This window comes from Rutilus rutilus (assembly GCF_951802725.1).
Source record: "Rutilus rutilus genome assembly, chromosome: 1".
Taxonomy (NCBI): Eukaryota; Metazoa; Chordata; class Actinopteri; order Cypriniformes; family Leuciscidae; genus Rutilus; species Rutilus rutilus.
In genome coordinates, this window is record NC_140209.1 from 6,378,843 (window position 1) to 6,391,977 (window position 13,135).

Genomic DNA, 13,135 nt, shown 5'->3' on the forward strand with positions numbered 1-13,135 from the left:
CACTTCATATTTCTCTCTTTGAATTGTTTGATTTGCTGAAAATGCTAGGGATGCGCCGAATACCGAACAGGGTTTTTCGCTTATATTAGGCCTATAACTAACTGCTGACGGAATGTAACATTTGTATGCTTACAACAAAAAAGTGCATCTGTTGTTGTTTGATTAACATGAATATGACACAGACAGGTATTTAAGGCTGCTGTAATTTTAAGACCAAATGCTTGGATCTACCGGTAATACAGTATACTGACTAACTGACACATATCCGGTTTTCACCGAGTGGTTAAACCATAACCGACTGTATTTACGTGAGATACTCCACATGATGGGCAGTTTGACTGACACCTGTGTGTCAGTATTTCACCATTCAGGCGCAAAGAAAAGTGAATTCGGGATTGCGCGCTGTCGCTTCTGGTGGTCATCTGGTCATTCAGCCCGATACAACATTAGTGTTATTTTTCACAACTTACTATGCATAATTTATAACTTGATACTCTTTTTGAAGATCCTTGTTAAACACACACATCTCTGACTTGATCTTCGCGTTGACTTGAATTTCACTAAATAGTGCCGTAGCCTAAGTTTTTGCAGATGCACCCTTCGACAGTTCAGCAGAACAGTGTCTGCAAACGACCATTTTTGCATCTTTCTCTGAGACTCTAAAATGCTTCCACACTGACGACGTGTTTGCTGGATTCATAATTCACTCTATGATGGTTGCCATTTGATCGCATCATCAAAATGTTGATGTTTGGTTGTCCATTGTTTGGTCAAATTTTTGGTCAAATTTTTTTTTGGAAAAACCTAAAATTTATTAAAATAAATTTAATCTTTTCACTTATTCGACCGAACACCTTAAGTGCTGTTGTTGATATTTTCAGCCAAATAATTTCGGTGGCCGAACATTCAGTGCATCCTTAGAAAATGCTATCAAACTTTTTTCTTTCATTTCAGACCTGATGGAAGAGAGTGAGGAGAGTGAAGAACTGAGTGAAGTGAAGGAGGAGAGTGAAGTGAAGGAGGAGAGTGAAGAACTGAGTGAAGTGGAGGAGGAGAGTGAAGAACTGAGTGAAGTGAAGGAGGAGAGTGAAGAACCGAGTGAAGTGAAGGAGGAGCGAGAAGAACTGAGTGAAGTGAAGGAGGAGAGTGAAGAACTGAGTGAAGTGAAGGAGCAGAGTGAAGAACCGAGTGAAGTGGAGGAGGAACATCATGTCAAACCTGGAGAAAAACCTTTGAGTCGCTCAAAGACTAAAAAGACATTTTTAAAGAAAAGAAGAGCCAAGAAATCTTTCATCTGCACTCAGTGTGGAAAGAGTCTCACAACCAAACAAAGTCTTGAGAAACACATGAGAGTTCACACTGGAGAGAAGCTATTCACATGTGATCAATGCGGGAAGAGATTCACACAAAAACCAAATCTTAGACGGCACATGAGAATCCATACTGGAGAGAAACCACACACATGTGATCAGTGTGGAAAGAGATTCCCATACAAACAAAGTCTTCAGATTCACATGAGGATCCACACTGGAGAGAATCCGTTCACATGTGATCAGTGCGGGAAGAGTTTCACACACAAATCTAATCTTGATGTGCATAGGAGAGTTCATACTGGAGAAAAGTCGTTCACATGTGATCAGTGTGGCAAAACATTTCTTAGGACATTAAACCTGAAGACACACCTGAGAGTTCATATGAAGGAGAAGCCACATTCATGTTCTGTGTGTGGAAAGAGTTTTTCACTTCTGACATATTTACATAGACATGAGAAAATACACACTGGTGTGAGAGAGTACATGTGCTTTGAGTGTGAGAAGACTTTTACTAGATGGATAGATTTAAAAAGGCACCAGAGAATTCACACTGGAGAAAAACCTTACAAGTGTTCACACTGTGACAAGAGATTCAGTCACTCATCATCTTTGAAAACACATGAGATGATCCACACTGGAGAGAAGCCGCACACTTGTGATCAGTGTGGGAAGAGTTTCTCTATTAAAAGTCATCTGAAGCGACACATGAAGATCCATGCAGTGGAGAAACCACATATGCAGTATTCAGTTTGATCAAAACTCTCCAGCTGTGTTCCTGTAACTCTTCATCTCGTCTCTCTTTGCTGTGATCATAAAATACCGCAGTATGATGATAATCAACAGAAGAAGACAAACCAGCCCGAGACTCACGGTTATTAAAACCATCACCACACACCAGCTATAAGTGGAGATCAGTGTTGCCAAACGTACTATAATTATTGTATTTGTGTGATAATTTTGACCTCTGTTCGATTTACGATCAATAATGAAAAAATTCCCATAATGCATGATAATTTCAGAATTGTGTGACACTTCAAATGATGGTGGTTGTAATCATAGGGCTTCTATACTCATTGATCTAGCTGTGGATTCTACGTCTACCGTGAGAAGAACTTTTTGTATATTGTATACAAAGTTGTGTATCATTAACATGTCATCTCTTTATGTTTTGCAAGAAGAATAAAATTTTTTTTAAAAAAAGTAAAGAGTTCTTTCCGCGGCGCTTAGGTCAGTTTTTTCCAAGCTGAGGTTGATATTTTTGCAAAAAAGTAGTTTTCATGTCGTGTCAAAAAGTTGTTGGTCAATAAATAGCTGTATTCTGTTACGTTTGACTTGTGTACGATAATTTTCTTCCAAATACAATCATTTTGAGCTTCTGGTACAATGCTTGGACATTTCCAATCTGGCAACACTGGTGGAGATGGAGTGATTTGACTGTGACTAACTTACACAGAAGAGATTTTGTTGCTCAGCACGTGGCAATTACACTGAACTAACACTGGATATAGATTGCAATGTCGCATCTTTAAGTGATCAACTAGAAAAGTAAGCTTTTAATATGGTTAATGAAGGTCCATTTCAGTGTCAGTAGTTTATTTTTCCTAATTGTCTTTATCAGCCTATATTAGTCCCCGAATAAAAGCCATTTTAGCAGGTGTAAATGACTAAAGCGACAACTTGCCAGGTTACTATAGTGCAGCCAGCTACGCAATACTCGTTCCCTACTCTCAGGGAACTGAGGTTACAATAGTAACCAAGTAGTTCTCTTTCGAATGGTCACTTCGTATTGCGTAGCTATACGCAGTCGGGACGCCATGCAAAATGCTGCACTATAAGTAACTGGTTGCCTACTGCAGCTCAGGACCCTTGAGTTCACAGAACGCCGGTTACTGGTGTAACCTTGGTTCTATGAATAGTGGAAGAACGCCAGAGACGGTCGAACATAGTGGAAGGAGTCGCATCTCGCGAGCCATATCGGAAATCTCGCATTGATTTGTCACCTGTGACACTGACCGATGACGTGTCGGAAGCTATATCCACTCCGTTCATGTCACGGTCATTCTCTGGCGGTCTTCCACTATTCATAGAACCAAGGTTGCATCAGTAACCAGCGTTCTATTTCATTGTTAAAGACCGCCAGAGACAGCCGAACATAGTGGAAGACGAATACAACCAAGCCACTCACCTTGATACTGTCCGCTAACACAGCAGAACTGACCAAAGGAATAGGGGCCACATAGATCCTGTAGAATCTTGTGAACGTGCAAGGTGACGTCCATGTAGAAGCACATATTTTAGATAGGGCCACTCCACGTAGTGCTGCCCATAAAGTATCCACTGACTGGGTCGAATGGCATTTAATAGATGCTGGAACTGTATGACCAGCCGAATCATATGCCTGTACAATGGTATCCACCACCCAATGAGACAACCTTTGCTTTGACAAGGGTGAGCCTCTCTGACAGGCATCAAAACGGACAAACAGCTGATCAGTGGTACGCCATGAAGCAGTCTTCAACACATACTGTCGCAATGCTCTCACTGGACACACAGTTGTCTGGGAAGCCTTCAGCTGTCGCAAGCTGAATAGGTTGGTTCACAAAGCGATCAGACAACACTTTAGGTTGGAAAGCTGGATTCGACCAGAGTATAACCTGATTGTACTCATCTGAGGCCCACATCTGAGACACTGTGGACTCACAGAGAGGGCATGAAGCTCACCAACTCTTCTGGTTGACGTTATAGCCAAGAGAAAAGCAGTCTTCATCGAAAGACTCCTAATATCAGCTTGTTCAAGTGGTTCATACGGGGGTAAATGCAGGCTGTTAAGCACCATCTGAAGATCCCACTGGGTATGCATTATCCGTGCCGGTGGATTAAGATGTACTGCTCCCTTAAGGAAAGCCACCACCAATTTTTCCGCACCAATCGATATCCCCCCAAAGGGGTTCCGATGTGCTGACAAGTCCACCACGAATACCCTTAGAGTAGCTGGAGAGCGCCCAGTGTCCAATAAATGTTGTAAGAATTCCAACACTGAACTGATGGAGCAAGTGACTGGGTTAACAGTCCGATCTGTACACCATGAAACAGAGATCTTCCATATACGTAAGGGCCAACAGCAGACTGAACCATGGTCTCGCTGGCCAGCAGGGTGCCACTAGAATAAGCCTGTGTCGTCTCACCTGCACATGCCTCAGCACAGGCCAGAGAAGTGGAATTGGAGGGAAAGCATAGAGGAGGAGGTCTGGCCAGTCGTGGGCCAGGACATCCTGGCCTAGTGATCCCTGCTCCTCCTGCTCCACGAACCACAACGGACAATGTGTTGTCTTTCTGCTGGCAAAGAGGTTGACTGCTGCGGTCCCATAAAGTCCCCAAACTGACTGAACTACCGTCTTGTGCAGACACCAGTCCCCTGACTTCGGACCCGATCAAGAGAGTGAGTCTGCCACACTGTTGCAGTGACCGGGAATGTGTGCCGCTCTGATCAACAGGAAGTGCTGGTTTGCCCACAACAGCAGCACTCGTGAAATTCGAAGGCAAGGTAGAGACCTCGTGCCCCTTTGGTGATTGATTAAAAACACCACTGTGTTCCACCTTCCCAGCTCCAAGTACTTCCACCGTCCCAGCTCCAAGTACTTCCACCCACCGTCCCAGCTCCAAGTACTTCCACCGTCCCAGCTCCAAGTACTCCCACCATCCCAGCTCCAAGTACTCCCACCATCCCAGCTCCAAGTACTTCCACCCACCGTCCCAGCTCCAAGTACTTCCACCGTCCCAGCTCCAAGCACTTCCACCATCCCAGCTCCAAGTACTTCCACCGTCCCAGCTCCAAGCACTTCCACCATCCCAGCTCCAAGTACTCCCACCATCCCAGCTCCAAGTACTTCCACCGTCCCAGCTCCAAGTACTTCCACCCACCGTCCCAGCTTCAAGTACTTCCACCGTCCCAGCTCCAGGTACTTCCACTGTCCCAGCTCCAAGCACTTCCACCATCCCAGCTCCAAGCACTTCCACCCACCATCCCAGCTCCAAGCACTTCCACCCACCATCCCAGCTTCAAGTACTTCCACCATCCCAGCTCCAAGTACTCCCACCGTCCCAGCTCCAAGTACTACCACCCACCGTCCCAGCTCCAAGTACTTCCACCCACCGTCCCAGCTCCAAGCACTTCCACCATCCCAGCTCCAAGTACTTCCACCCACCGTCCCAGCTTCAAGTACTTCCACCACCCCAGCTCCAAGTACTTCCACCGTCCCAGCTCCAAGCACTTCCACCCACCGTCCCAGCTTCAAGTACTTCCACCATCCCAGCTCCAAGTACTCCCACCGTCCCAGCTCCAAGTACTTCCACCATCCCAGCTCCAAGTACTTCCACCATCCCAGCTCCAAGTACTTCCACCCACCGTCCCAGCTCCAAGCACTTCCACCGTCCCAGCTCCAAGCACTTCCACCATCCCAGCTCCAAGTACTTCCACCCACCGTCCCAGCTTCAAGTACTTCCACCATCCCAGCTCCAAGTACTTCCACCGTCCCAGCTCCAAGTACTTCCACCCACCGTCCCAGCTCCAAGTACTTCCACCCACCGTCCCAGCTCCAAGTACTTCCACATCCCAGCTCCAAGTACTTCCACCATCCCAGCTCCAAGTACTTCCACCATCCCAGCTCCAAGTACTTCCACCCACCATCCCAGCTCCAAGTACTTCCACCCACTATCCCAGCTCCAAGTACTTCCACCATCCCAGCTCCAGGTACTTCCACCGTCCCAGCTCCAAGTACTTCCACCATCCCAGCTCCAAGCACTTCCATCGTCCCAGCTCCAAGCACTTCCACCGTCCCAGCTCCAAGCACTTCCACTGTCCCAGCTCCAAGTACTTCCACCATCCCAGCTCCAAGTACTTCCACCGTCCCAGCTCCAAGTACTTCCACGTCCCAGCTCCAAGTACTTCCACCCACCGTCCCAGCTCCAAGTACTTCCACCCACCGTCCCAGCTCCAAGTACTTCCACCCACCGTCCCAGCTCCAAGTACTTCCACCATCCCAGCTCCAAGTACTTCCACGTCCCAGCTCCAAGTACTTCCACCGTCCCAGCTCCAAGTGCTTCCACCCACCGTCCCAGCTCCAAGTACTTCCACCCACTGTCCCAGCTCCAAGTACTTCCACCCACCGTCCCAGCTCCAAGTACTTCCACATCCCAGCTCCAAGTACTTCCACCATCCCAGCTCCAAGTACTTCCACCCACCATCCCAGCTCCAAGTACTTCCACCCACTATCCCAGCTCCAAGTACTTCCACCATCCCAGCTCCAGGTACTTCCACCGTCCCAGCTCCAAGTACTTCCACCATCCCAGCTCCAAGCACTTCCATCGTCCCAGCTCCAAGTACTTCCACCGTCCCAGCTCCAAGCACTTCCACTGTCCCAGCTCCAAGTACTTCCCATATTGTCCCATATGCCAGCTTAGCATGAACAGAATCAATTTAAAAAGTGTTTTGTGTTCGTTTCTGTGATTGTTTCGTCAAGTCAAAAGTTAAAGTTTGAGATCTGTGAAGGGAATTAATGTGAATCGATCTCAAGTGTCATACTGGAACAGAGACTGATAAATGCTTTACATTGAGCCTAAGATGAGCCACGTGAGACATTAAAGCAATACTAATAAATATGAATAGCGTTTTACTCTTGGAACAATAGTGCTTGTTTGTCTGTAACCTATTTTATTTAAAAGTTTTATGATCATTTCTCAGTTTCTGCGCATATAAAATGTTTTTTTTTTTTAATGATCTAACTACTTTATAGGGATTTATGTAACGTTATATCATAAGATCAAACTTAATGTGGACATATTATACTGCTGTTTATTTCTCTGTAATGGTAAGGCTTGGGAGGGTTACTTTAAAAATGTATTCCGTTACAGTAACAAATTACTTCATAAAAAAGTATTCAGTAACGTAATCCAAGTACTGTAATAATAAAGTAATGTAACTGATTACTTTTGGATTACTTCAAGGTCATGTATATAAATAGTCAAGCAAGAAGAAATATTATAAAAAAAATATATATATTTTTTTTAATTTATTAAGAATTTGGTCCAGTGTACAATATTTGCAAAATATACACACAGGCCTGAATATATATTTATGTAAAGGGATATACAGACATCTAGTGGCTATGTATGGTATTACAGATTATTTTGTTTTATTTTTAACAAATTTTTAACTAAAAAATAAAAACACAACATTTAAAAATTTTACACAATCTACATATTAGTTTATTTTAAAATAGGCCTACATGTTGACTAAAGCCGTGATCTTTCTTAATTTGCCTGACTGAACTTGGGGCGTTGGCAGTGGGAGTTCCCCTACGTTACCTAGACAGCGAACATCTTGTTACGTGAGAAAAGATTAAGAAAGGACATTTTGGGTACTAAAAAAGATACTCTCCTAATTTCTACAAAATAGCAGCGGAATTTACATGAATTAAAAGCGATTTTACCCGCAGGCAGCATCGTTTCTACTAGCAGCAGTGGTTCAATCTGCGTCTGCGGAGATTGTAGAAAGCTGTTATTTGCACATGCACCAGTGCGTGGCACACGTGAGTCATTACTGGCAACAGAACCAGAAACTACTGTATAATCAAGCAGCTCTTAATATAGTGTTATTATGCCAAAATACTTACTTATTTAGTTTTAAATGAAACCATTGTAATCCTGAAAGTATTCCCCCTTTTTTCAAAATGTAACTATAATCTGATTTCTACGTTTTTTTACGTAACTGTAACGGATTACAGAGTTACTGGATTTTTGTATCCTGATTACATAATGCCGTTACATGTAGGGTTGGGAATCGTAAGACATTTTCCGGTTCCGATTCCGGTTCCGCCAAACAATTCCGGTTTCGGTTCCGGTTCCCATTCAATACAAATTATTAAAACAACTAATAAAAAAATAGTAGTAAGGCAAAAATCCTTTTTGTGTTTATTTCTTATACTTGTCAAATGAAATGAGTTTAACAGACTGGTAATGTCAACAAATTCAACATATTATTTAGCAATTTTTGCAAAAATAATTAATTTTTCTGAAGGAAAATAAATATTTCTGCATTCTCTAGGATAATTTGGGACCTCTCCTATAGCTTAAGCCTTATTGTATCTCCAGCAGTGGAGAATACCCTCTCAGAAGGGGTAGAATATGATTGAACACACATGTAAGATCTAGACAGGTGAACCATAATATTTCGATTTGAATGACTGATTCATAAAGACTTAACTTCATTACTGGATGAATCAGCACTCTAGCAGTTAAATAAACAGAACGTTTTGCGGAAGAACATTGTAGCTGGAGCTACTTCTCTATGTTTATTTCTATGACGCGGGTGAGTCACTCAGGCACTGTGCTACTCCGCAGCGGTGCCGGTGTAAAGTAGTCCGAGTATAAACGCTTATTACAGGCTTGCTGCAGTGATTCAGGATAAGACAAAAACACGGTTTGAAAAAAGGCATTCATGATGTACTCGCTCATTATATACATTTAAATTCTGAAGCGTATTTTCGCTATTTGAAGCGACTTTCAAAAGGTGATTTACTCAGTTTTGGTTGCTACCGTAGATATCAGTGTTTATTCTCGAACTATAAACTTTTATTTCAGTACTTCTGTGATCATTTGAATATTTGTAACACCGAAATACCGATACTGTGTTGTTGAAAAGATTGTGAGAGTAAAGCTGTTTCATATTGACAACTGCTCTCAGCGACAGCGAAAAAAGATTTGAATGTTCCAGTGTGAAGTTTTTGTCATTTAGGAATAAGATCGCGTGAGTGTTTGAATCGAGATCGTCTCTCTCTCTCTCTCTCTCTCTCTCTCTCTCTCTCTCTCTCTCTCTCTCTCTCTCTCTCTCTCTCTCTCTCTCAAAACGTATATGAGTAGCGCGAGTGCTTTCATTACTATTTTAATATTCATGAGGTGAGTGTGAGACGGCGCTGAAGGATAAGCTCCCAGCACTTCGCCCACACATCGACCCAGAACCGTTTTTGGAACCGAAACTTAGGAATTTCGCACGGTTCCGGTATTTTTCAAAAAACACTACCGGTTCTGGATAAGAACCGGTTTTCGGTTCCCAACCCTAGTTACATGTATTCCGTTACTCCCCAACCCTGGTAATGGTTTATGAAGATGAGTGTCATTAGTGATTGTTTTTCTCTTATTGATGTGTTATCCATGTCATATTGTGCGAAATTACAATATTTTCTTTCAGTAGAGCAGTTTTACAGACTTTTGTCATTTATCCTGACTCAAATAATGTGTTTCTAACAGCAAACACTCAGAATAAAGTGAGATGATCTGCTGATGATCCTGAATGGCTTGTTGAATGAGTGTTGATAGTCTGAGGCTCATCAATATTAACAGATCTGCTGAAAACTCTTTATTTCATGACAATAGTTCCTGTTTTCACCTCATTTATTATGCTGATGTCTTCAGATCTCCTGTGAATTGACACTTAAAGCTCATTTCTTTGGTGTCAGCAGACTGAGGGGATTTGTTGGCTATTATATGCTAGGGCTGCTCGATATTGAAGAAAAACGTGATAACTCATTAAATAATGCAACATGCGATACAATAATGCTTAAAGTGTGTAAAATGAAATTAAATTATCTATTATATAGCCTACATGCATGTTTCACATTCTTTTTGTGACAAGAAAACATCCCTACAACTTCTGAGAGTGAACATCAGTGTTTTACTGTCGCATAATACGTGTTATTTTAACATCAGTGTAAACCACAGGGTTTAGGGTTTTAGGTTATCCTACATTAGGTTTATTTAACAACAGAATGATCAGAACAGAATATATCGTGATACATTTGCGATATTTCGATAATCTCAATATATTGTGCAGCCCTACTATATGCATGTTTTTCTGTGTTTATGATTTTAACGTTTTTTCTTACCATTATTTATTCTTGGAAGAATTCAAATGATTTATATAATTTTCTTTATTTCTAGATAGCTGTATTTTAATGAAGAAGCAGAATAATGTTAAAATATTAAAAAGCAATAAAAAATATTAAAAATAAATAATGAATTGGCATATAATGGATATTTTTTATTTTGGCAGATCAGCTCCTCCCACACTGGAATACATCACCAGTGAAGCTCCTGCCAAAGCAGTCACATCACCAGTGAAGCTCCTCCCACTGTAATCACATCATCAGTGAAGCTCCGCCCACAGTAATTCTCCAATAAATGCTGTAAATTCCCATCAGCTGCAAGTGAAAACGAGCATCAGAGCATCAGGAAGAGCTGAAATCTGCAAAGACTGAGTTCATTAAAGAGGACAGTGAGAACATGAGTGATCCAGAACCCTGCAGAATGAAACACACTGAAGATCCTGAAGAACAAAGAGGTTGGTGTTTATTCTTCATTCATTCATGATGCTGAAGAACATTCATGTTAGAAACATTCAAGCACTTCATCACATTTAGATAAACAGTTCAACTATGAAATGGTACAGAATGTTCTGTGTTTTTCTTCAACAAATGGTCAGTAAAGGGAGGTTTGAGACATTTTTATATTGATTGTCAACATCAGATCAAGCAACATACTATTTTAACTGTTTTATTTTACATTTATTTTATATCTAGTTCCCAATTTGCAACAACATTACCAGAATTTTTGTCATTTTCAACATAGTTTACAAAATATATATTTTCAGGAATACACTGTAAACACCAAGTTACTGATAAAGTTGTATTTGTCAAATATCATACAAGGTATTCATAGTTATAGAGATTCTTCTTACAGTAACTTTAGAAACAGGGTTGATGAACACAGTCAATGCTACAGTTTGTGTAAAAACTGAGACAATGGATTGAGAAAAGGCTTGTTTGAGATGTGCCTTGCCTCGCCTGAAGTGTAGTCGAGAGTAGGAGTAGTGAGAGGAGGAGTGAAAAAAGCGCAGGCAAGCTGGACAGATCTCTCTTCTCGCAGTGGATCTGACACCTGTGAGATCAGAGATGGATATCACGGGATTTGCGGGATTCACGGGATTCACGCTCGTGCACAGTGTTGCTAATAAAGCAACAGATCAGCAACATTCACCATGGAATAGTAGGCTATAATTTTTTCAAGTAACATTACGTCGGTTTTATTTTGACATTATGAATGAAATTGCCCTCAAATGTTCATCTGAACTAAAATAAACATTTTGTTTGTAACTACTACAATATTAGACTACATTTTTTTTTTCAAGGAGCCTTATTTTATATGCTCATAAGGAGAGTCGATTATAGCTCCACCATTGCTCAAAGTAAAAAAAAATAATAAATTAAAAAAATTATGTGAAAAAAATTATATATATATGCAGTGTTGGGGAGTAACGGAATACATGTACCGGCGTTACGTATTCAGAATACAAATTTTGAGTAACTGTATTCCGTTACAGTTACCATTTAAATAGTTGGTATTTAGAATACAGTGACATTGTTGAAATCAATGGATTACATGACGATACTAATCTGTTTCGCGAGTTTATTCACTCTCTAAAAAAATTAAGGCAACTCCATACATTTCCCAGAAACCCCAATATGAAAAAAAAATGCGCGGTTTGCGTGATCAGTCATGGAGTCGGAAGAGGAGCAGCGGGAGCTAGAGGTAGAGATGGAGCCGGAACAACAGAGCAGAGCAAGAATGCGTTTCTATCTTGGAAATTCAAACAGCATTTCACATTAAAGAAAGAAAAGGGAGAACGAAATATAACTGTACAGTGCAACCTCTGCTTGCCAGCAACCAACCTCCTTTCAGCGTCCAACTCTACCTTCAACCTGAAGAAGCATCTTAAAATAGGCCTACGTTTTTTTTCCAATACGTGCAGTCAAAACTTGAAATATAAATTCTCAGAAAATGCATTTATACCAATAGTGAAACGTCTGTATATATCCATACTCCCTTAATAAAGGAGTCCAGACATTAGAAAAATATCGGTCTACATGCGTTTTATATTTAATATGAGGGAAATAAAACATGCGTGACACAAAAAATCTTTAACTTTTAGGTGCCAATCTGTGAATTACACTGCGCAAACCAAAAGTAATACTAGGCCTACTCACCGGATGAATAAGGGTTGGCTCTCCACAGAACATAAAATATTTATTTTATTTTATTTTTCGTATTCGCATTTATGAGAAAAAAAAAACAATGTTAAGGTCATGTCAGTTCTCCGTTATACAGACGTGAGCGCTCTGAAAGCGGCACTAAAAGACTGCTTTAAAACTTTCACAGAGACCTCAAACAGAAAGCACAAAGCCTTTCTTTAAAGTGAATTTCGTTTTGTATTAATTGTATTTTAATTTTAATCAATATATCATCAACCAATTGCCTGGACTTAATAAGAATTAAATATAGCAGACAATAATGACGGAGGCGCCAGCGCGTGAACTGGAGCTGGTCTCATAAATGAACGCCCGTTTCACACATAGCCTACTCTTTTTGCAGTGCGTATGCGGTGCGTATTTTTTTCTCTCCCGTACCCATGTTAACAGGTTAGAGCTTTCACACTGCTGTCCATTTATCCGTTCCAGGAGCGGTGCATATACAGGAGTGCAGCGATCGTTTCCGCACCGAGTCTATTTCTGCTGTGCCGCAAACGCTGAATTAAAGTGACAGCGCATGTTTCATGGTCAAAATAAACATGGATTGAGCTGAAAATGTAGTAATTTCACCATAAATGCATATAATTAAATAAAATGTAGTAATACCATCATAAATTAATTTAATTAAATAGGCCTAGGCTACTGCTTTTTTTCCCCTGGTCATCTTTTTATTTTTAGACCTGG

At 41.3% G+C, this 13,135-nt stretch overlaps 2 protein-coding genes across 5 annotated transcripts in view; one reads left to right on the forward strand and one right to left on the reverse strand.

The window, feature by feature from the left end:
- Positions 1–13,135, reverse strand: part of LOC311302609 (uncharacterized protein) — a 495,915-nt gene that overhangs the window by 338,144 nt on the left and 144,636 nt on the right. The window lies entirely within an intron of this gene.
- Positions 1–13,135, forward strand: part of LOC311302813 (uncharacterized protein) — a 273,934-nt gene that overhangs the window by 257,785 nt on the left and 3,014 nt on the right. For 3 of the 4 annotated variants that reach the window (XM_084428876.1, XM_084428878.1, XM_084428877.1), the window contains one exon: positions 955–2,810. In XM_084428876.1, the coding sequence (XP_084285002.1) occupies positions 955–2,066 (1,112 nt within the window). In that variant the 3' untranslated portion in view covers positions 2,067–2,810. Of the gene's footprint in view, positions 1–954; positions 2,811–10,419; positions 10,708–13,135 lie in introns of those variants that run through there. The other variant, XM_084428879.1, reaches the window with a different exon arrangement.